Source organism: Periplaneta americana, chromosome 9, assembly GCF_040183065.1.
Source record: "Periplaneta americana isolate PAMFEO1 chromosome 9, P.americana_PAMFEO1_priV1, whole genome shotgun sequence".
Taxonomy (NCBI): domain Eukaryota; kingdom Metazoa; phylum Arthropoda; class Insecta; order Blattodea; family Blattidae; genus Periplaneta; species Periplaneta americana.
Window position 1 is genome coordinate 140,883,050 of NC_091125.1, and position 25,681 is coordinate 140,908,730.

General features: G+C 34.5%; 1 protein-coding gene across 1 annotated transcript in view; it reads left to right on the forward strand.

Moving 5' to 3' along the window:
• LOC138706555 (formimidoyltransferase-cyclodeaminase-like) overlaps nucleotides 1–22,508 on the forward strand; it is a 116,567-nt gene extending 94,059 nt beyond the window's left edge. The window contains exons 9-10 of the mRNA XM_069836023.1: nucleotides 18,611–18,793; nucleotides 22,173–22,508. Coding sequence (XP_069692124.1) covers nucleotides 18,611–18,793; nucleotides 22,173–22,358 — 369 coding nt within the window. The 3' untranslated portion in view covers nucleotides 22,359–22,508. The remainder of the gene's footprint in view (nucleotides 1–18,610; nucleotides 18,794–22,172) is intronic.
• The last annotated feature ends 3,173 nt before the right edge of the window (nucleotides 22,509–25,681 follow it).

The following is a 25,681-nucleotide window of genomic DNA, read 5'->3' on the forward strand; positions in this document are numbered from 1 at the left end:
ATCCATCCATCCATCCATCCATCCATCCATCCATCCATCCATCCATCCATCCATCCATCCATCCATCCATCCATCCATCCATCCATCCATCCATCCATCCATCCATCCATCCATCCATCCATCCATCTATCTATCTATCTATCTATCTATCTATCTATCTATCTATCTATCTATCTATCTATCTATCTATCTATCTATCTATCTATCTATCTATCTATTTATACTGGCAGAGTTAAGGCCATAGAGCCTTCTCTTACATTCTACCAGGTCACAAAATACAAGGAGTGAAAATTTAACAAATAGTTAAAGAACAGGATACTAACATAATACAAAAAATAGTAGCATAACAAAATCGACACTAAAAATATAAAAATAATACCATAATAGAAAAAAGAAAGTAAAATACAGATCTAAAGATTGGAATGTAATAAAAGCAACTCTGTTTGTACAGATAGTTAACATGGAAAAACGTAAGGAAGGATACAACAAGTGGAATGTAATAAAATAATAAAAAATACGAAATTCAAATAGAATCAACAATAAAAAGGGTGTGATAATACCTAGATTCGCGAAAGCAATTTCACGATGAGCCAAGTCGAATTTCCCTCCTATAAAATACTTTATTTTTTTCTGTTAGTGCACGTCGAATATACAATAGATGTTCCACGACAAAAAATATGTTGCGACTGAACAGTCGTTCTGAAACTGAATTTTCAACGGAAAATCATCCGGTTCTGGGACGACTACAAGTAGTCCGGTTTCTTTAATACCTTTGGATTATTTCATCCGGACATTCTATATTTAGTTTCTATACTAAAGTCTGACACGATAGTTTGGGAAACCCCAAAAATCAATAATAATAATTTCTATGACAATTCAATTCAATTTATTAAGCCATTAAACTTACAGTGATAGACTTCGTCACAAAAAAAAAAAACATACATTTGAAAATATATTGAAAACAGTAATTAGAATGAAAACACAAAACATTTTGAAACTCTAAAATTAATTAAAACACTTCACTCTTATGTAATAATTGTAACTAATCTCAATAACTTTATTTATTAAAAAACAATTTCGTATGAATTTATGTTAAGAAACTCATCTACAGAGTAGAAAGGATTAATTAAAAGTCAATTATAAAATCTAGCTTTGAAACTATTGGTTGGTAACTTATAATATTGACTGGGAAGCTTATTATATAATTTCATCCCCATGACAGAAAAATTTGTACTAGTTTTATGTAATCTACAGTATGGAATATTAATTTGTTCATTATTTCTAATTTCATGACCATGTATATTGGCTATTAATGAGTAATTGTCTATATTTTGTCGAGTGTGAAGGACTAGGTCGTATATATATAAATTTATGACAGTCAATATCTGTGATTGTTTGAAAAGAGGTCGACAATGTTCAAGATAGTTTGATTGACATAGAATTCTAATGGCTTTCTTTTGCAAAATCAAGACACTCCCAATTTTGCTACCATTTCCCCAGAAAATTAAGGCATACCTAATTATCGACTGAAAGAACGAAAAGTAGGCACATCTTGAGAAACGCAAGTCACTAATTTCTTTAATAAATATATAACTCTTTATGGTTGTGAAACTTGGACCCTCACTTTGAGAGAGGAACATAGGTAAAGGATGTTTGAGAATAAGGTGCTTAGGAAAATATTTGGGCCTAGGAGGGATGAAGTTACAGGAGAATGGAGAAAGTTACACAACACAGAACTGCACGCACTGTATTCTTCACCTGACCTAATTAGGAACATTAAATCCAGACGTTTGAGATGGGCAGGGCACATAGCACGTATGGGCGAATCCAGAAATGCATATAGAGTGTTAGTTGGGAGGCTGGAGGGAAAAAGACCTTTAGGGAGGCCGAGACGTAGATGGGAAGATAATATTAAAATGGATTTGAGGGAGGTGGGATATGATGATAGAGAATGGATTAATCTTGCTCAGGATAGGGACCGTTGGCGGGCTTATGTGAGGGCGGCAATGAACCTCCTGGTTCCTTGTAAGTAAGTAAGATAATTTCGTGCATATATATTCGATATGTTTTTCCCATGTTAAACTGGAGTCTATAAAAAGTCCTAGAAATTTGGTATATAAGTAGGGAGCAGGAATGTTGGCGGATGGAGGTATACCCCTTCCTACTAACCCAACCCACGTTCCACCCCTACTTTAGCTGTAAACGTTCTTAGAAGGGTCGCTTCCGAAACATCTTTCACTCCTCGCTACGTAACCTAAAGTCTGTAACATCGAAATAGTGTTCGTATATAAACACTGTCTGTGTGTCAGTATTTAGTGTAATTTCTGTGCGCAGCATTTTAATTATTTCATTAAACAACAGCACATGTGAACACTTCATTTGTTATCATACAAACTACTGGTACACAATATGCGACATGATTTTATAACTACTATACTGATATCGAATAGCATTCGACAGTCTTAGAAAGGAATTGGCGCACACAAGACATGAACTCAACTCCACGCAGGAGGAGATGAAGAGGCTAGTGCAAGAAAATGACCATCTCAAACAGGAAGTGAGTGATCTGCAGCAGCACACACGCAGAGACAATATAATGCTATTTGGAGTTCCGGAGATCGATGAACAATCAACTTATGAAGTCATTGACCAAATATTGGAAGTCATAGGCGGTAGTGAATTGGTGCAACATGATGTAAGCGTAGCACATCGCATACCATCCAGGCTAGGAAAGACGTGTCCTATTGTCATCCGCTTCACAAAGAGTAGAAGTCGTAATCAATGGCTCCAGCTGTTCAGAAATGAGGCCAAAAATGATGGCAGCGGTCCTGGGATTGCGACAAAGAAAGTCAACAGGGACCGTCCGGCAGGAAGAATCACAGCAGGTGACCAACTGACAGCAGTGACCAGAGACCTTTTGAACAAGACAAGGGTTGCAAGAAAAGATGAAGCCAGTCCCGTGAGTAAAATCACTAATGTTGACGATGTAAATAATTTGTAAATAGTATTGTGTCGGTACCCAGGTTTTATTTTATATAATATAATTGACTTAACAATGGCTAGTAACACTATATTAAATGAAATCCATCAGTGCAAATTTAATAATAATAATAATAATAATAATAATAATAATAATAATAATAATAATAATAATAATAATACTAACACAATGGTTTTTAACGATTTACTTCACTGCAATGAGTATATTGCCAGTATACTAGCAGATCTTAAAATATTTCACTTAAACTTATAGTGACCTAATTCCTGTTTTCCTCATTCTCTTAATAACCAGAATTTCAATCATATTACGAAAATTTTAATTTGTTGTATTAATTAGAGTTTTTTTAAGTATTCGTAAACACTATAAATAATTCCTTTCGCTTGACTCCGCATATCCGCTCCCTTCTAGACATATCGCTCAACTAGGCACAGAAGCAATTCCACTGTTAGTATTGAAAATTACTGTTTGAATCTGTGCACAGTGAACAGACAACAGCTACGATGACTACTCTCTCAATACCCAACGATTGGCTTGCAAGCAACTACACCCGAACGCATCGACACACTGCCAGTCAGTCATCCCAATGGACAGGTCAGAAGAGAGGGGGTGGTACGTGCAAAAATGTGCTATGTACGACCCGCCAATATCTTTGCTCCCTACTATAGTTTTGTATGTTGTTTTTTTTATTACATGATTTAGGGTAAAAGTTATGTTGATAGTCTTTTCTTGAGTAAGCAAAAAAACATTAGATTCAAACCATCTGTGATAGAATATCGTTTGTTAGAGCATGTAATTCATTCAGAGTAGAGCTAGGACATAAGAATGTAGTGTTATCAGCATACATATTTGTTATAGCTTTAATGAATTTAGGAAGGTCATTTATTGAATCAGTATGCTAGCTCACAGCTTTGTGAAATGAAATTTCCTCATACAGACAGCAACAAACCGTTTAGGCACTTTCAGTATTTGAGGAAGACGCGGTCTCTGGTCGTTCACCGACATTGCCGAAGTCCTAAAGTAGCGCCACATGCCTCCTTCAACACCAGCTGTTGAATTCGAGCTGACCTCTCCTTTGAGAGCTAAGCTGATTACAAGCAGGATAAAGGACCGACACACCGACTCGTTAAACAGCGGTTTGATCTCGTAAAGTGCAGGAAGCAGTTTAAAAATTGAACACGGTTGTAAAGGATGCAGGCAGGTCGCAGTGAAGCAATTATTAAAACAGGGCCGTGTGTCCTCGGCACTCCAGTGTGGAAATAAATGTCACGGGTCTGAACTGAAGTCAGAACGGTTAATTTGTAAGGAATGACAATCTTTCTGGATTCGATAAATGTATGACAATTCTGGTTTACGAAGCTTATAACTTATCGAAAAATTATTATTATTATTATTATTATTATTATTATTATTATTATTATTACTATTATTATTATTATTATTATTATTTATTACATTCATAGATGACATAATATGTAAAAGAATAACTTCTGACTGTTTATTATTTGCAGACGATTTAAAAATTTTTCGTACAATCAAAAGTAGTAGTGACTGTCAATCACTTCAATGTGACATTAATTCAGTCGCTAAATGGTCGGAAGACAATGGTATGAAAATTAACGTATCCAAAACTAATGTAATAACTTTTTCTAGAAAAACTTCTTCACTGAAATTTAATTATTATCTAAATAATGTTCTAATTAACAGAACGGATTGCGTAAAAGATTTGGGAATATTCTTTGACAGTAAATTGTATTTTCATAGTCATGTTGATTACATTTACAATCACGCAATTAGAATACTAGGAATAATACGGTCAATAACTTATTCTTTTTCCACGCCCGATTCTCTTTTAATGCTATACTATACATTGGTGCGATCGAAACTCGAATATGCATCTGTAGTTTGGAACTCGATTACAACTACGGACTCGGCTAAATTAGAAAATATACAAAGAAAATTTATATCCTTATGTTCATTCAGATTTCTGCCCATTAATTCCGGGTATAGTTATGAGAGAAAATATGAATATTTTAATTGTCAAAATCTATATGCTAGACACCATGAGCTAGATTATCTGTTCTTTTGTAAAGTCCTCAGAGGTGATATATCCTGTGACTCCATCTTAAACAATATTACCTTACGTATTCCAATAAAAGATATGAGAGCCCACAAACTTATCTACATTAGAAATTCGAAATTTCTTTCACCAGTCTCCAGATGCATTAAAAATGACAACAAGCATGGCTGAGAATTCGATCCCTTCAATGTATAGACTTAGTTTGCTCTTGGCAACGATTTATCATTTATGTATTCTTTTAGGCATTATACTCAATTATCATTGTCTCATAGTATTCTTAGTTATCCATTTATCGTCATTATTGTAATTAATTGTAATTGTATTTATGTGTAATAATTATTTTTGTATTATGTTTTTGTTATATTTGTGCTGAACTGTAATTGGCCACTGGCTGTTGTACAGGACATTAAATATAAATAAATAAATAAATAAATAAATAAATAAATAAATAAATAAATAATATAATTATTATTACATGCAATACACTGTGGCGTTACAGTTCTTGTAGAACCTTGGTTGCCCTACATATATGTCCATCCAGGTACTTCTGTCCTCTACTTGTCTTCTCCATCTCTTTACTTCTATCCTTTCCAGATCAATCTCCACCCCATCAATCTATCTTTTATGCGATCTTATAAATCTTCTTCCTCCTCGTTTACCATCCAGTGCTTTTCTTAGCATTCTTTCATCAGACATCCTATCCTGTGTACATGTCTCTAACATTTTAACCTCTGCACCTTGATTGATGTTACTAAGCCCATTTTATTATTATTATTATTACTAAATTAGATTATTTTGCATGACTACGTACAGTTTTTATTGTAGTTGCATTGCATTTCTGGTGGTGTGGAAGAGGCCTGATAAACTTAACACCACCACAGTAAATAAATAATTAAATAAATAAATAAATGAAAAAATACATAAATAAATAAATAAATAAGTAAATAAATGGATAAATAAATAAATAAATAAATAAATAAATAAATAAATAAGTAAATAAATAAATATGTAAATAAATGAATAAATAAATAGATAAATAAATAAATAAATAAACAAACAAAAATAAATAGGTAAATACGTAAATAAATGAATAAATAAATAAAGATGTAGGTAAATAAGTAAGTAAATAAATAAGTAAATAAATAAGTAAGTAAGTAAATAAATAAATAAATAAATAAATCGATCAATTAACTGAACGAGCTGGCTAAGATGGTAGCGTTTGACACCCGCATTCGGGAGATCCCGGGTTCAAACTCCGTCGCCGACCAATCTGACGGTTTTTTTTTCATGGTTTCCCTCAGCCACAAAAGCAAATGCCATTGGAAATGTACATGTAATTTTTCACTACCGCCTCAATCACCAATATCATAAACATTAATTGAAATATAAAATCAGTTACATGAACACAAACAATCTACAACACACAATAGGAACAGGAACTCAACAATAGTAAACACGGCCTATTGGTATACCGACAGATCCTAAAGACGCGATATCACAGATGTTAAAGCGTGTATAAACAAACTTAAAAATAAATAAATGACTAGACAGGCAGGCAGGCAGGCAGGCAGGCAGGCAGGCAGGCAGGCAGATTAGATAGACAGACAGACAGACAGACAGACAGACAGACAGACAGACAGACAGACAGACAGACAGACAGACAGACAGACAGACAGATAGATAGATAGATAGATAGATAGATAGATAGATAGATAGATAGATAGATAGATAGATAGATAGATAGATAGATAGATAGATAGATAGATAGATAGATAGATAGATAGATAGATAGATAGATAGATAGATAGATAGATAGATAGATAGATAGATAGATAGGTAGATAGAAATCTGAGGAACTGCCTATTCGTTACACATTACTGTAATAAATGTACTAACACCGGGATATTTTCTAAAATACATGCTAGTTTTGTCTGTAAAATACTGAATAGTAGATGAATATTGGAATCAGAGCTTTGAAGATAACGAAGTACCTGGTGTTAATTAGACAGAAACCATTTCCTATATGTAGATATAAAGCAGAAAAGCTACCATGTTAACCATGTACATAGAATTTAAATTTTTCGATATTAAAGAGGATTCATACAGTCTCCAGATGCTTTAGACAGGCAGGCAGACAGAACGTGAGGTCTACTATGGAATCTGAATAGACGATCCTCAGACAGGCAAACACATCCAGAAAGGAAACTTAATTTGCTCTGCATAGTCACATATATAGCCTGCCTACACAAACCACTACAATATGATTATCAGGAAATTCGAGTAGGAGAATAGTTGGCGCTTTTAATGGAACGATTTATATGCAAGAAGTAGGACAAGAGTCGGCTTAATTTGCGACAGCTGCCCTGCTGTTGATATGACGGACAGCATAATGTTTCATTTACCACATTCATATTCGCTACCAGATTCCAATCTAGCTCAATGATTAAGCGATAAGTTCACGTATTAATTCTTCAGTGAATGTAATAAGGAGGGGGGATAGGTATACAAGTGTGAACTAAAGCGTGAAAACATGATCCTTTTCAATTTTGGGGACGGAAGAGGTATTCGGGTGGCAGAATTTAAACAAAGTGAGTAAACCGGCCTTCTTGTACGATATAAATTGAAATTGTTACCGTAAGATTCGTGTTACATATCACGTTAAATTGATGGGAAGCAGCGTAAAAGATAATGTTAATGTTGTACGAAGCTTTCATACATTTTCTCATATGTTTTATGAGTTTCCTAAAGTTAGTTACCTTATTATGTTGAAAATTAAGTGCCCTTTGTGCAAGAGACTCGTCGCTGCACACGAGCAATATGAAAGATCAGATTGTTCCACTCAAATTACAGAACAGTACATAGTATACAGGGTGATTCACGAGGATTTACCGCCACTTACGAAGCTTATTTCCGAAGACATCCTGAGCAAAAAAGTCATATAAACATGTGTCCTAATCTCAATATTTTCAGAGTTACACTAATTCAAAGCTGTCAGTAAAATATCTGTTTTCTTTAGATTTAAGGGAACTGGGTAGTGGTGCTTGTGCGATTAAAAAATTTCAATACAGAAGTTTAGTTCAGTACAGTATTTCTAGGCTTCTAGTGGTCAGAATGGAATAAAAATTTCCAGGCTTATACAATCAATCATTCTGAATTCAGTGGTATAAAAGACAACTAATTTGTTTCGTATTCAAATGGAAAAAAGGTCCTAACTGATAACCTGTTTTCCCACGTTGCTAAGTGTACCTGATTCTTCAGGTGCACATTACTTGCTACAATCTTCGCTCATATGCCTTGTACTTTTTAAAATTATCTAGTAATGTGTATTGTAAATTCCAAAGCAAAATTTAGTTAAACATTTCACCCCTAGTGGGACAGAAAAAAAATATTGAACTTTGCTTAACATATTTTACATTTTTTTTCAATGCATATATTTTTTTCTCGTGTTATGTGTGTGATATTCTTAAACCCGTAGGTGTACTATGTAGGACACAGGCTGCAGGAAATACTGTAAAAGTTTCATGTAAATTGATTCAGTAGTTTCAGAGAAAAATGCACTTAGTTAGGAAAATGTCAACATATGGAAAACTGCATAAAAAAGAAGAAGAATGTATGAATTACATGCACCGCCAAATTTAAATAGGACATTTAAAAGGCTTAAGTTATATGCAGAAATACTACCATAATATTTAAATTGTTTTAAAGAACAGTTTTGTACTTTATTTTAAAATACAAAATAAAAAATTGGATTTTTGACCTCTAATCCCTACCTGGTTCCCTTAACAGTAAAAGAATATTACAAATTAAATGTAGCCGGACGGAAAATATGAAGATAACTCATGCTAAACGATAATATGCCAATAGAATAAGTTAATAAATTTAAGTTGCTGGGTTGCTCGCTATCATACATTAAGGAAGTAGATACAGAAAATAAAATTGAACATTTCTCGAGAATGTGTGGTACAATTAAGAGGACACTGAGGAACAAAGTCAGAAAAGACACAATGATAAAGTTCTATAAAACTCCCTGGAGCGCTATATGACAGTGAGACATGGACAATGTCATCTAGAGATAAAAGTAGATTACAGGCAACAGAGATGAGGTTTCTGAGGTCAGTACTGGGTGTAACAAGAAGAGACAGACTTAGAAATGAAAATATAAGAAACCAATTACAAATTTATAATATATAAATGAAGAGATAGTAATTTATGGACAAAAATGGCTGGAACACGTAGAGAGAATGGGCGAGGATAGATATCTTAAGCAGATTATGCATTACATACTTAAAGGGAAGAGAAACATCGGTAGACCTAAGAAAAGATGGATCACTCAATGAGTGCAACTGATTTGGAGTCTCAACAAGCTTTAAAAGACTTAAATCTTGGAGAAGAAGAAGAAAAATATTACAAATAGAGAATGAACTTCAGAATACTAGCTAATTAAAGAAATGATACTCCTTTTTTCAATCATAAGAAAACTTTATTATACAATTATGTACAATACAATTGTGCTTAAAACTTATAAATACTGTGCTATAAAAGCACACAAGAAACATGTATGGACGTTGCAGTCCTATGACTGTCCTCTGGCAAAATGTGAAACAAAACAAAAATGTTAATTTTCAAACAACAGATATGAGTGTCTTTTTCTTTTTAATCTTCTTATTTGGCGAGGCGGTGGAAGTTGTTCTGGGATGGTATTAAGCAGTTCATTTTGATGGTTAACCATTGAGTGATGAAGTCGTATGTAGGAGCTGCGCAGGGTGGGTTCAACTGTAGGCACGTTCAAGTCTTTGTGTAGGTTGTCATTGCGGATGTACCAGGGTGCATCCACGATTAGACGAAGGACCCGGTTCTATATTGTTTGAATTCGTCTGATTTGGGAATTGGATGCAGATCCCCATACACCACAGCCATACATCCATATAGGTCTGATCAATGAGAAATATATGTCTTTTCAAGTGTAGCGGCAGTGGTGATGGACCCTTCAACAGATGAAATGATACTCCTGAATAGTTTAATCCTTAGCTGTAATAATAATGGTATTTTAAAACAACTTCAAATTAATAAGACTGAAAATATAGAGATTAGAACACATGTTTAGATGCCATTTTTTGCTCAGAATGTCTTCGGAAATAAGCTCCGTAAGTAGTGGCAAATCTTCGTGAATCACCCTGTATAATTTCTACGTAAGTATGCAGACTTTAATAGGGATATCCTGAACTAGCACCAACAGATAGCGCACGTGTACTTTGAGGGATGCGCTTTCCGTGTGCATTTGTTTTTGGATATATATAAACATTGAGGATATATGTAGTGTATTAGTATATTAAATACTCTTAAAAACAACTAAAATGACAAATTTTTATGTTCCTATATGTAAATACCAGGGAAAGCTTTTTGTCTTCAATCAGGTCCCGAAATATTCTGAATATATGCTTTAAACCTTAAAAAAATATAAGTAATTAAATTCCGCCTTGGAAGTCCTAGCTATAAAATAAAAGTAACTACTTCAAGTAAGGAATTGTTGACTACAGTTTCATTTTGGAAGAGGAAAAATAAAAATTAATAAAAACATATGCAACCTCGACAGCGAGCTATGTTAGCTTAGATGATATGCAGTAGTTGTAGGAGTCTCCGGAGTTTACGCCTGCAGTAAACTCTCGATAAACTGGGATGTTTATTATCCAGGACGATCAGTAAGTGGAACCCATTTCGTGAATAATGTTTTTAATGTACTGTACCCTAATTATTAAAACTATGTTTTAACTTCAAATTTTCAAAATCATCCTACACAGTATTCAAAACTGTATGTCCTTAACCTACAAAACGCAGACTAATCATGATACTACTGCGATCATATTATATCATCCTATTAAAAATTGCATTTGATCTTTCTGCAACTACAGAAAAAAATACAAGGAATTAAATCTCGATAGTCCCTTCCCTATAAAAAAAAAACACATTGGTGGTTGCATATCCTGTTTTTAGCGTACGATTCTTAAATACTAATGATTAAAGAGAACAATATTCACCTTCGATATCCCGGTAGTTCCTATTTTTTTATTCGTGCACCTCGTTCTCAGAGTTCTCGTTTAGGTTCATGAACATCTCGGGGAATCGCTCAATATTATACATGTTTACGTTATTATTTATTGTAAATTCAATTAAATTATGAGGTAAGAAAATATTGAATTACATTAAATTATACTAGGTTGTGCAAAATAATTGTAAATATAATTTTGACACGCACAGAAAACCAACAAGCGGGAAAACGTAATCAACTGTAGCATATCACATAGCATAGCCCTACAACATGTTGCGCCGCATGGAACGCTCGTGCCATCTAGCGGTAAAACTTCGCATAAGATATCCCTATTGAAAACGATGGTGAATTTATTCGTTCCCTGGTGTTTTCTAACAAAGCCTCTTTTCGTCTTTGTGGTAAGATGAACAGACATAACCTCAGAATCTGGGGGTCGGAAAATCCGCATACCTACGTGAAACTTGACACTTGATGTGTGCTGTGTTACCAAGGGGGACACATTAAACATGTTTAAGATAAGGAACTAAACTTTCTGAGTTTGGTACTATTTTCATGCACCTCAGATTCATGGAACGTAAATTACATGCGTTCGAAACCGGAAAGGATTTTTATATGAGCCCTGTACTTTACAACTGGCGATGAAATGGGTAACAAATGTTTGTGTTTGACAGTATTCAGTGCTGTAGGTGAGTGTGACAGTGTTCGCCGCTCGCTGTGATTAGGGTCACCAGCTGCTCCTGCTTCATTATCACAGCGGCAATCTCTGCATGAGATGGCACGCGCCGCGTTTCTCGCAACGTGCCCAGCTGCAGGCCGTCATTTATTGTGTTTCTATACAAGAACTCAGTTGTGTTAGAATTTCATATATAATTATCAATTAAATTATTGAAGTGAATAAGAGTCGAGTTCTCAGGACTCTGATATTGCGAAAGATTCGTAGAAATTGCGAACGTGATGCACTTTTCTCTTCTAAACGTAAGCGAGTCATGGCCAGTTTGATCAACACCCGTTAAAGTCAAATTAACCATTAAAGTTATTTTAACAGAAGATTTAACAAAGATGACGTTTCATGAACCCCTGTTAAGATTAACAAATGTTTAAATCTCCCCGTAATTTAAGTGTTAATTATTCATTAATTACATTTTAGGTTACTGTTTAAAACGACTGCTAGAAAACATTTTCCAAGCACAATTGCTGTATGATAGTTGTTTAAACGGTGAAGGAGAAGAAGAAATTATTATGTTAGTTTATCTGAACAAAAGATTTTGAAGCGGTATACAATATCTATAATGGTAGCAGCAAAAGAAACAGAAGACAAGTTAGAATACCCAAGTAGTAGAAACCTACGACGACTCTAATGCTACAGTTACTCTTTGGTTTAAAATTTTATGCTCCAAGCTCATTTTTTTAATAGGTTAATTTACGACGCTTTATCAACATCTTAGGTTATTTAGCGTCTGAATGAGATGGAGGTGACAATGCCGGTGAAATGAGTCCGAGGTCCAGCACCGATAGTTACCCAGCATTTGCTCATATTGGGTTGAGGGAAAACCCTGGAAAAAACCTCAACCAGGTAACTTGTCCCAACCGGGAATCGAACCCGGGCCACCTAGAAGCTCATTGTAACTTACTAATAATAATAATAATAATTAGTTAATGATGATGATAATAATAATACTTACTTACTTACTTACAAATGGCTTTTAAGGAACCCGAAGGTTCATTGCCGCCCTCACATAAGCCCGCCAGCGGTCCCTATCCTGTGCAAGATTAATCCAGTCTCTATCATCATACCCCACCTCCCTCAAATCCATTTTAATATTATCCTCCCATCTACGTCTCGGCCTCCCTAAAGGTCTTTTTCCCTCCGGTCTCCCAACTAACACTCTATATGCATTTCTGGATTCGCCCATGCATGCTACATGCCCTGCCCATCTCAAACGTCTGGATTTAATGTTCCTAATTATGTCAGGTGAAGAATACAATGCGTGCAGTTCTGTGTTGTGTAACTTTCTCCATTCTCCTGTAACTTCATCCCGCTTAGCCCCAAATATTTTCCTTAGCACCTTATTCTCAAACACCCTGAACCTATGTTCCTCTCTCAGAGTGAGAGTCCAAGTTTCACAACCATACAGAAGAACCGGTAATATAACTGTTTTATAAATTCTAACTTTCAGATTTTTGGACAGCAGACTGGATGATAAGAGCTTCTCAACCGAATAATGATGATAATAATAATAATAATAATAATAATAATAATAATAATAATAATAATAATCCGAGACACGATAGCCCATGAAGGACCAGGACCGATCAGCCAGCTGCTGACCTCACGTCCACATGCCGAAGGAGAGGTGGACGATCATCCAACTAGAATGGCGGTATCATGTGGTTAGCACGATGATCCCCCTCAGCCGTTATATCTGGCTTTCGTAACCGGATTCCGCTACCTATCGTAGCTCCCCAAGTGCATCACGATGCTGGGCGGGCACCGATCCCGTACACTGGCCGAAAATTTTAGCTTACTGTTGGGGAAATGTATAATATAGGTGAAATGTGTTTCAATCGAATAGGATATTTTTCAATAAATGTGCAAACTATATGTGATGTGAAGCTGTTAAAAACATTCTGGAGCTAGCAAATAACAACGTAGACTTCAGAATGTAAAGAATCTCAATCAGCGTCATATAAAACAAAAAAATAACGAAAAGCGTGACCTTTACCGTGTTCAGAACAGTACGATCATGGCCTATTAAATACTAAGATCTGATATGAAAAATCTGATTTAACAAGAGTTTAGTTGAAAGAAACCATAAGCGTTATTGAAATGCGTAATATTTAAACAACTATTAAAAAATTTAATATTTGTTAGTAAAATTATTATTAGAGCATATTAACAGAGGCCAATGAAACCGGCCATCAATTTAATTAATAGAAAGTTAGTGTCTGAATAATTCAATAATCAATTTAATCACTAGAGACCGGTTTTGTATGTAATTACATATTATTTCAATATCAATATTTCAGCGTAAACTAAAGCGAAATTAAACAATTATGAGCTCAAAGTTGTCAGTACATAATGGAATACATATTTCATCGTTCAGAACAGGACAACCACTCAGAAAAAAAAGCTTGCTAATCTTGCCGTCTTGTACTTCGTTGCTAACTCTGGAACCAATGTGAGTGACAGGCCTCGATACATAACGATCTCATGTCAGTCCACTGGCTGAAGGCAGTTCAACTTTTACTTTGTCTTTTGTTAACTGGCTTTTACAGAGAAGTAGCAAAGAGCGAGTGTCTAGGATACCGTATTTCAAGAAACTGGAGGAGATATGTTTCGTTATATCCCAGATCACATATATAACAGATAGCTCAGCCTTATAGGCTTTGACGGTAACAACTTTTGTCAGGTTTACTATGCTGCCATCTAGTTTTTACATAATGAGTCACGTCATAACTTCCATTTGAATTGCATTAGCGACTGTACTGCCATCTCGTGTTCGTTTATGGCGGACGGGTGGCGATCCTGACGGTTGTTCTCTTCAAAGTGCTACCGATTTTAACATAGGGATGAGCAGTCTGTTATATATGTGATCTGGGGTTATACTGGACAGTGGCTTTACCTTCTATTCCAATATTTACTTGACTGCTTCGCAAGGCGTCTTACAGAATTCTAAAATTGTGTATAAGTGGCGTATATCGACTGCAACTTCGGCTGGATTTCTGGAAGCGGCCACACCTGTGGGGTAATGGCTAGCGCGTCTGGCCGCGAAACCAGGTGGCCCGGGTTCGATTTCCGGTCGGGGCAAGTTACTTGGTTGAGGTTTTTTCCGGGGTTTTCCCTCAACCCAGTATGAGCAAATGCTGGGTAACTTTAAGTTCTGGCCCCGGTCTCATTTCACCGGGATTATCACCTTCATCTCATTCAGACGCTAAATAACCTGAGATGTTGATAAAGCGTCGTAAAATAACCTACTGAAATAAAACAATTTCTGGAAGCATAAAAATGTTGAAAAAAATCCTACTTTTATTTCTGGAATATATGGACATAATCTGTGACGCAAAAAATAAAAAAAAACTATCGTGACATATCTATAAATATGTAATTTGGATGAAATTTAATGTTATTATTTATAATTATGTATTTAAAATAAAGCTACATACTGTACTCCAACCACGAGAAAGTCTCTGAGGAATGAGACGAAGCGGGGTAATGCTGTGAATGAATGTTGTCATAAGATGTCATAAGATCACACACGTGGGTACTCGTATCTCTGTTGGCTAGCTCTCACAACACAAACGACAACACTGATACAAACATATTTATACTACCCTAGTTACAAAATTAAATCACTGTTAATTTCCTGGTCTTTTAATCTCTCCATACAGGAAATAACATATGCAAGAAAGCGCCTGTATTTTAAACTGACATTATAACGGTAATATTATCTACCTACTTCGCTCCAACAGATGACGCAATAGTAAGCACATTCCTTTCACGGTTGATCTCCTGGTTGGAGAACAGCACGTATATATATTTTAAATAAATAATTTTTAACTCCCTGTGCAATTTTGATATTATAATAATATTTAGTACATATGTACATATTTAGTACATATTTTTAGGATCAGTATTACATAAAATACGGATTCTTATTATACTCTCTCATTAATTCATGCAGATATGAGGACTTGATTTTTCTTGAGCTGAGGCTGCAGTTAGGAGTGGGTTGGAATCCCTTTTGGACCTATTACCTGGTTGGATTTTTACCGATGTTTTCTAAGATCGTAAGGCGAATGTCAGGCAATCATGGCGAATCCGCGGTCTCATCTCGCTAAAATAACATTTCCCTATCATCCATTCTATCTGTCCTAGGTAAACCTCGCAGTCGTGGCAGCGTTATTAAATAACCGAATAAAAGCAGGTTGTTCAATCAGTTCGGTAAATCAGTCAATCAGTCAGCCAGGTAGTCGATTACTCATTCAACCACCTAGAAAGTCATTGAGCCAGACAGTCACTCAACCAGTTGGCTAGAAAGTCAGTCACATACGATAGCCGGTTTGTTATACAGTCAACAACAACAACAACAACAACAACAACAACAACAATAATAATAATAATAATAATAATAATAATAATAATAATAATAATTATTATTATTATTATTATTATTTATTTAATCTGGCAGAGTTACTCGGGAGGAAATTAAACCCAGAATAAATATGGGAAATGCCTGTTATTATTCGATTGAGAAGCTTTTATCATCCAGATTGCTGTCAAAAAATCTGAAAGTTAGAATTTATAAAACAGTTATATTACCGGTTGTTCTTTATGGTTGTGAAACTTGGACTCTCACTTTGAGAGAGGAACATAGGTTAAGGGTGTTTGAGAATAAGGTGCTTAGGAAAATATTTGGGGCTAAGAGGGATGAAGTTACAGGAGAATAGAGAAAGTTACACAACACAGAACTGCACGCATTGTATTCTTCACCTGACATAATTAGGAACTTTAAATCCAGACGTTTGAGATTGGCAGGGCATGTAGCACGTATGGGCGAATCCAGAAATGCATATAGAGTGTTAGTTGGGAGGCCGGAAGGAAAAAGTCCTTTAGGGAGGCCGAGACGTAGATAATATTAAAATGGATTTGAGGGAAGTGGGATATAATGATAGAGAATGGATTAATCTTGCTCAGGATAGGGACCAATGGCGGGCTTATGTGTGGGCGGCAATGAACCTTCGGGTTCCTTAAAAGCCAGTAAGTAAGTAAGAGCTAAGGCCAGTAGGCCTTCTCTTCCGCCCAGCCAGACTCTAATTCTAATTGAATACAATTGGTTACATAGTTATTACATTAATATCTAGACCATAAAACAACATGAAAATAAATAATGAAAGTTGGATATGTAATGTTAGTGTGACAATAATAAAAATTGGTAAGAAATAGTGATAATAATAATAATAATAATAATAATAATAATAATGAGATAATTTAAATATTTATTCTGTGATATATATAACCATTAAACATTGAGAAGCCTGAAAGAGCTATTATTGTTAACAAGAATTGTTAATCTAATCTTAAATTTGTTTGATGTCTGACAGTCCCTGACATTATTCGGTAGGGAATTAATGGAATCGATAATGAAATAATAGTGGTCCACCGCTGTGGAATAACGGTTAGCATGTCTGACAGTTAAACCTGCTGGCTCGTGTTCAAATCCTGCTTGGGACAAGTTACTTGGTTGAGGTTTTTTCGAAGGTTTTCCTTCAACTAACTGAAGCAGAATTACTGGATAACTTTCGGCTTTGGACCTCGAACTCATTTCTTCATCATAATTACACTTTCCCTTTCTCATCATCATCATCATTATCATCATCATCATCATCATCTCCATTTCTCTCCCATTTTTCGGACTTGCTCCGATATAGAGTCGACTGCGGACTGCCGTGGTTATTAGTTGATGGTTATTAGTACCGTGAGTTCTCCCCTAGAGCTCATAGTGCTTGTGGGACCTGGGGTTGATGGACCGCTGTGCTACCTACGCGGAAAGGTAAAGGGATTTTGTAAGCTGTAAGGGAGTTTGGAGGCGGCTCGCAGGGGAATCTGTAGCACGAATGGCTTTAGGGCATACACATTATGCCATTCCGGCTAGTGTACTGGACACATTCAAGAGGTTTACATGCGAGGGCAGTCCTCAACCCAGTGCTGCTCATAGGAGTGACTACTGCCGCGGAGGAATCGGAGATTACGAATATAGCTCTCCACCGGTGATCTCCGGTACTACCGTAGGCGGAACAGGGGACATACGGAGGGATGCGGTGGTTCGGAGCGAAGCGACAGTTAGCTCAAGGACGACCGGCGCGTACGGACTGACGGTAGTTGAGTGGAATAAAATGGCACCAAATCGAATATCCGTCGCATAGAATTTCTTTAATTTAGTTGAAGGTAATAATAAAGTCGCACACTGTAAACTTTGTGGGCGAATTTACTCTAAGGGTGGTGGAACTTCGAATTTGTTAGACCATTTGAAGCGATCGCACAATCGCGAACTTGATGAAAACAATTACGCAAAACATTTGATACGATTTCTTTTTATTTTGTTTTAGTGCTATTGTTCCGAAAGGCCCAGTAGTCTATGAAAAAGTCTTGAAATTTCTCTAAAACGTAACTTTCGAGGCGATAAAAAACATATTAAATATTTACAAGACGACTTGAGTTATATTTTGCTGTTTAGACAACTTGAGTTATATTTTACTGTTTGAATTAAAATATTTCTGAATGAAACTAAAGAAACATGTGGTAATGTGGTAATAATATAATTACAATTATCCTTAAGCTGATATCCACTTATATTTTTATTACAGAGCTATAACAGAACTAAACTCGTAGTTATCTTCATGAACCCTCACATCGTGAATGTACCGCTATTACAATTGAAGTACACAGATGTTAATCTTAATGTTACAAATATAAAACTGCTTCTAGGAAGCTCTCAAGCTGCCCAAGAAAACGGACGAAGAAGTTGCCGCCAGGAATCTAGCTTTGCAAGAAGGACTCAAGAAGGCGGTGGAAGTGCCGTACAACTTGGCGAAAGAAGTTAACGCACTGTGGCCGACACTCATCAAGCTGGCGGGGGTTGGCAACATGGGTACCGTATCCGACCTACAGGTTAGTCATCGTCTATATGTAGTTTATCACCAAAATACAGTATTCATGTAGTAAAAATATAATTTAACGAGAAGTTGGATTTACCACTTCTTACTGTTATCTACACAAACTATCATCATATCACCATCAGCAATGCACAATATTTTAAAATAGTCTTGTCAGAAATTTCCTTTCTAAATTCGTTTCATTCAAAGACGTTAAGTAGTACACGTTTCACTATCATTATTATCTGTAGGTGCCCTCCTACGAAAGCTGGCATGGAACAGTGGTTTCCCACTGTAACAGTACAGTTAATATGGTTGATACGTATAATGAAGGCATTTTATCATTATAGGAGATTGCAAGGGAAACGGAAGTACGCTGAGAAGATTTGTTCCAACGCGACCTATGTCTATCATAATTACATTAGAGCTACACAGGGTATCAACTCCCTTTTTAAAAGGTCACTTGGTAGAGTTTTCTAGCTGTTTCATACGCTTTATCTTATCTCAAAATGAACTGAATTTTCTCCAGAATTATAGCAGATATACAAACAATACTTTCAAAATCACATAACAAACCCTGCTGAATTGATTGATACTAACAATACGAGTCGTAACTAGGATTTCCTTTCTTTCAGTTGGCAATAAATAGATAGATAGATAGATAGATAGATAGATAGATAGATAGATAGATAGATAGATAGATAGATAGATAGATAGATAGATAGATAGATAGATAGATAGATAGATAGATAGATAGATAGATAGATAGATAGATAGATAGATAGATAGATAGATAGATAGATAGATAGATAGATAGATAGATAGATAGATAGATAGATAGATAGATAGATAGATAGATAGATAGATAGATAGATAGATAGATAGATAGATAGATAGATAGATAGATGGATGGATGGATGGATGGATGGATGGATGGATGGATGGATGGATGGATGGATGGATGGATAGACGGACGGACGGACGGACGGACGGACAGACAGACAGACAGACAGACAGACAGATAGATAGATAGACAGATAGACAGACAGAGAGATAGATGGATGGATGGACGGACGAACGGATGGATGGATGGATGAATAAATAAAGAAATAAAGAAACAAGCAAGCAAGCAAATAAATAAATAAATAAATAAATAAATAAATAAATAAATAAATAAATAAATAAATAAATAAATATGTAAGTAAATAAATATGTAAATAAATAAATAAGTATGTAAATAAGCAAATAAATAAATAAATAAGTAAATAAAGAAGTAAATAAGTAAATAAATAAATAAGTAAATGAATATGTAAGTAAATAAATATGTAAATAAGTAAATAAATAAATATGTAAATAAGTAAATAAATAAATAAGTAAATAAATATGTAAGTAAATAAATATGTAAATAAATAAATAAAGAAGTAAATAAGTAAATAAATAAGTAAATAAATAAATAAGTAAATAAATATGTAAACAAGTAAATAAATAAATAAGTAAATAAATAAATAAGTAAATAAATATATAAGTAAATAAATATGTAAATAAATAAATACGTAAATAAGTATGCATGTAAATAAGTAAATAAATAAGTAAAGAAATAAATAAGTAAATAAAGAAGTAAATAAGTAAATAAATAAATAAGTAAATAAATATGCAAATAAGTAAATAAAGAAGTAAATAAGTAGATAAATAAATAAGTAAATAAATAAATAAGTAAATAAATATGTAAGTAAATAAATAAGTAAATAAATATGTAAGTAAATAAATATGTAAATAAATAAATAAGTAAATAAGTATTTATGTAAATAAGTAAATAAATAAATAAGTAAATAAATATGTAAATAAGTAAATAAGTATGTATGTAAATAAGTAAATAAATAAATAAGTAAATAAATATGTAAATAAATAAATAAGTAAATGAGTATGCATGTAAATAAGTAAATAAATAAGTAAATAAATAACTAAATAAATATGTAAGTAAATAAATATGTAAATAAGTATGTATGTAAATAAGTAAATAAATAAATAAGTAAATAAGTAAGTATGTAAATAAATAAATAACCAAATAAGTAAATAAATAAATAACTAAGTAAATAAATAAATAACTAAGTAAATAAATAAATAAGTAAATTAATTAATAAATAACTAAGTAAGTAAATTAATAAATAAATAACTAAGTAAGTAAATAAATAAATAAATAAGTAAATAAATAAATAACTAAGTAAATAAATAAATAAGTTAATAAATAACTAATTAAGTAAATAAATAAATAACAAAGTAAGTAAATAAATAAATAACTAAGTAAATAAATTAATTAATAAATGAATAAAGGAACAAATAAATAAATAAAGAAGCAAATAAATAAGCAAATAAATAAACAAATAAATAATTACATATTTATTTATTTACTTGTTCATTTTATTTAATCTGATAGGATTAAAACCATGGGCCTTCTCATCCATTCTACCAGATAGCACTATACATGCAACATATAGAAACAGTGACAGTAAATAATGAAAATTATATTAAAGTTCAATAGAGGATCAACAGGACGACACAGGAACACTAAAGAGAACATATAACACAAATACAAACAAAAAACAGAGAAATAATAATAATAATAATAATAATAATAATAAATAACAATAACAATAATAACACATAATTAAAGACTGGACTGAAAATTTTATTTTTTTTGTGTTGGTACCATTTTGTTAGAAACTATTTGTCAGAACTTACTGGAAACTTTATACACATTGTTTATTAGTGATGTGACATTAAAGGTGAAAGATGTTTAGATATAAAGACTTAAGTACCTATCTTGCTTTAATTTATTAATTTTATTATTATAATTTTTACCATGTTGATAATTAAGACTTTATACAAAAAAAGAAAAGCTTTCAACTCCAATGTCAAAATACTAGACTAATAAATATTGTGTATAAAATTTTTCATTAGGTTCTGTCATAATAGTTCTTAACAAAATTGTACCAGACGAATAAAATTCAGAAATGTTCACTCCAGTGTTTAATTATTGCCAACTGAAAGAAAATAACCCTAGTTATTTATTGTGGACATCAATGAATTCAGCAGAGTCTGTTTTTTGTAACTGGTAAAATGTTATTTGTCAATCTGCTATATTTATGGAGAAAATTCAATTTATTTTGAGGCAACGTAAAACATATGAAACAGTTGGAAAACTCCACCAAGTGCCCTTCAGTTTTGGACCCCAACGCTCTCTTTTCTAATTTACAATGTAGAGTACATCACAAATGAAACCCTGACACGAGATGTTAGCTAGCTCTCTGTGTGGCGAAGAGAGAAAACAACGGAAGTTTAGAACTTTATTTCTTAAAATAAATGATTTCGTCCTGTTGGCTTCTGTGATGCGACAGGTAGGAGCCCGTTGCCTGGAGACCAGTGTGTGGGGTGCTTACCACAACGTGTTGATCAACCTGGAGGGTCTTGCAAACACCTCTGTGAAGGAGACACTGCGGGCGGACATGGACGACGCTGTACGAGTGGCGCAAGAAGGACTTAAGACCGTTTTGGCAACACTGGAGGAGAGGAAGAAGAAATAGCCTAGTGCTACGAAGAAACGGGAGAATCAGAAATAATAAGTTCTAAGCAATTCTATGTTGTCCTCTTTCTGTACTGAATTTTATATTTTTTCGGAATATGTATGGTAAGACTTTCCTGTGTTAAATTTCAACGCACCTCGTTTACATGTTTCGACCTATTTATGGGTCATCTTCAGAACTGGTCGTTGTTGGTCTTGGCGCGACTTGTTATGTTTCCTGTGAGGGTGTGTTCCTGTGGTATAGTGTAGAGTCAAAGAGTGTGTGTGTGTGTGTGTGTGTGTGTGTGTGTGTGTGTTTTGAAGTTGAGTTGTATGTTGAGAATTTCGTTGGGGTGTGTTTTTGTGTGTCTGTGACTACTCAACATACCAATGAACCAACAAGATTACAAAGAAGAGCTAAACACAATCAAATACATAGCACAAGAAAACGGATACAACCCTAACATAATAGACAACATAATACGTAAGACAAAACATAATCACAAAAAACATAAGAATACAACACAAACACAAGAACACAAAAAATATATCATACTAACATACGAAAACAAAAACACACACAAAATTGGAACCTCATTCAAGAAATTAAATTACAACATCGCATATAGAACAAATAACACTCTACAAAAACATCTCAACACACAAACAACACGAACAAACAAATACAACCACACAGGCGTATACAAACTCAAATGTAACACCTGCAACAACTTCTACATAGGACAGACAGGCAGATCGTTTCAAACACGTTACAAAGAACACATCACAGCCATAACAAAATTACAAAACACCTCCACATATGCAGAACACATCACAAATGCTAACCACACCCACAGAGACATCAACACAGACATGGAAATACTGCACATCCAACCAAAAAGCCAGAAACTAAACACACTAGAACCATATGAAATACACAGACACACAAAAACACACCCCAACGAAATTCTCAACACACAACTCAACTTCAAAATACACACACTCTTTGACTCTACACTACACCACAGGAACACACTCTCACAGGAAGCAGAACAAGTGGCGCCAAGACCAACAACGACCAATTCTGAAGATGACCCATAAATAGGTCGAAACGTGTAAACGAGGTATGTTGAAATTTAACACAGGAAAGTCTTACCATACATATTCCGAAGTGATACAGTGTTAAAAGTTGTGTAATCAAGATGGATTTATATTTTTGTTATATAACATGAGTTATATAAAAAAGGTCATGTTTAGTAATTTGATACCGGGTTTTCATTTCACAACTTCCTAATTAAATCACTATTTATTTCAGTTTATTTATTTCAGCAGTGGTTGAGTGGTCAGACCTTCAGCTCGTCACGCAGGCGGTCCAGGTTCGAAAATCAGTAGTGACACTTGTTCGGATAAGGTCACAATTGGGTTTTTCTGGGGTTCTCCGTTCCCCCATAATAGGCAACTACATCATTCCGTCAACATTTCTTCATTCAGTCATCATTCCATAGAATTCCCCGAACGCCTGCTGGCATCGCACGGAGGGGGTTGGCCTAGGGTGAGTGGCGTTGCCTGCTCGAAACTTATGTGGGGTAGAGTAGCATAAATCGCACCGCTTCCTAAATCGCACCACTGCTAGTTTAAAACAAGTTACTGTAGTAGTGTGGCATCTAGTGGTATTGCTACAATCTAGCATATGAATTTCCACCATGCCACTTGATTTCTGCCACTTCTTTGTGTCAGCAGCGTGGTGATAGTGTATCTAATACAGGGACATCATTTTATTTTTACTTCAATTTTTATTGTACCTGAGTTTTTGAATGTACTTCACTCCCACCCCTTCTACTAATGAAATTCAACCGTCCTCCACACAGATCCAAGACCGCATATACAGTCATAGTAGCCTTACGGTCATAGTAAACAGTACGTTACAAAAATATGTTCGCGTTTTCCAGTGACGAAAGAACTTTCAATATTGAATCATTTTCGCACAGGTACTATCGTCTATTTTCCTACGTCGTATCCCCGTTTCCCCCACCAGCTTTTATTCGCCAGCTAGTGGACGTCTACGTAATATTATACAACTGTTTAAAATAACTTATGTGAAAGGGCCTCGTTAAGTAATTAACTGGTCACGTGATTTACTCCCTTTCTACGACCCTACGACATAACCACTTGGACGGACACTAGATAGCATGTCTGAGTAATTTTATCTTTTCGGATCGGGCAGAAGTGAAGATTGAATTTATAGTATGTAAGGTACTCTTTTATAGAGTAGGTACAGAATTATTTCAACATGAGTTACTAGTACAAAGAACGAAACTGGTAATTGGGATTAGGTACAATAGTCTATAGTGCGATAATATGCACAATAGAACTGAAGCCTGTATCGAAATGAACGGCCATCATTTTCAAAAATGTGTTTAAATATCCATATTATGATTATTTTTCAATTTAACTTCATTCTCTATATTGTACGAAAATGTGTTGTAGACAGTATAATATACACTGCATAATGAATACGTCCACATGGACAGGTCAGTTCGTGAGTAAAAACACTCATTGTTAATACTGTACTGTATTTTGATTAAAAAAAACCTAATGAAAATGATCAAACTCCTAGTTTACGTAAATGGATGAACTACTTTTCTTCCTTCCTATACCTAGTAAAGTGATTTGTTTGTATGTTACGCCAGTATCATCGAACTCCAGTTGTGGGAGGGGGCAGCAAACGGCGTTGATCCAGAGGTATAGGCAAGTTAATATTAAAAATGTTAATAAAAATAAAATGATGTCCCTGTATAATCGTTCAGGTGGATGTATATTTAGCTAACATTTTGTAACTAAATAATGGATTTGTATGCAAAGGAATCCATAATCTTAAGATGTTATTCGTTTAAAGAGATATTAAAGAACATTTAACTTAGTAGGATTTTCGAACATGTGGTGATTATATGGAAGAATGAAGGAAATAATAACTTATGGCGTAGTTTTTCAATTCGCACCACTTTGTAGGTGCCTAATTCGCACCGGTGCGATATGAGCAACTGTAGCAATTCTAACCGTACAAAAGAAGGCCCCAAACATTTTAACTGAACTAGGAATGCATCAGGTGGGTGCAATATCAAGTGGTGAGAAGGGCGTTAATACAACAAGTGTATGTTGTACAAGCGCACCAGATATTTCGTGCCACCTGTGACAATTTTTAAACGTCAAACAGTGCATCCTTCATTATCAGCTGGTGCTCCTCCAGGATCGTTATTTGTTTTCTCTGAGTCAGGTTACATCAAAGTGAACTATTTGTCGAATAGCTAAAACATTTTATTTGCCAATCAAACCTGCCATAGAAAA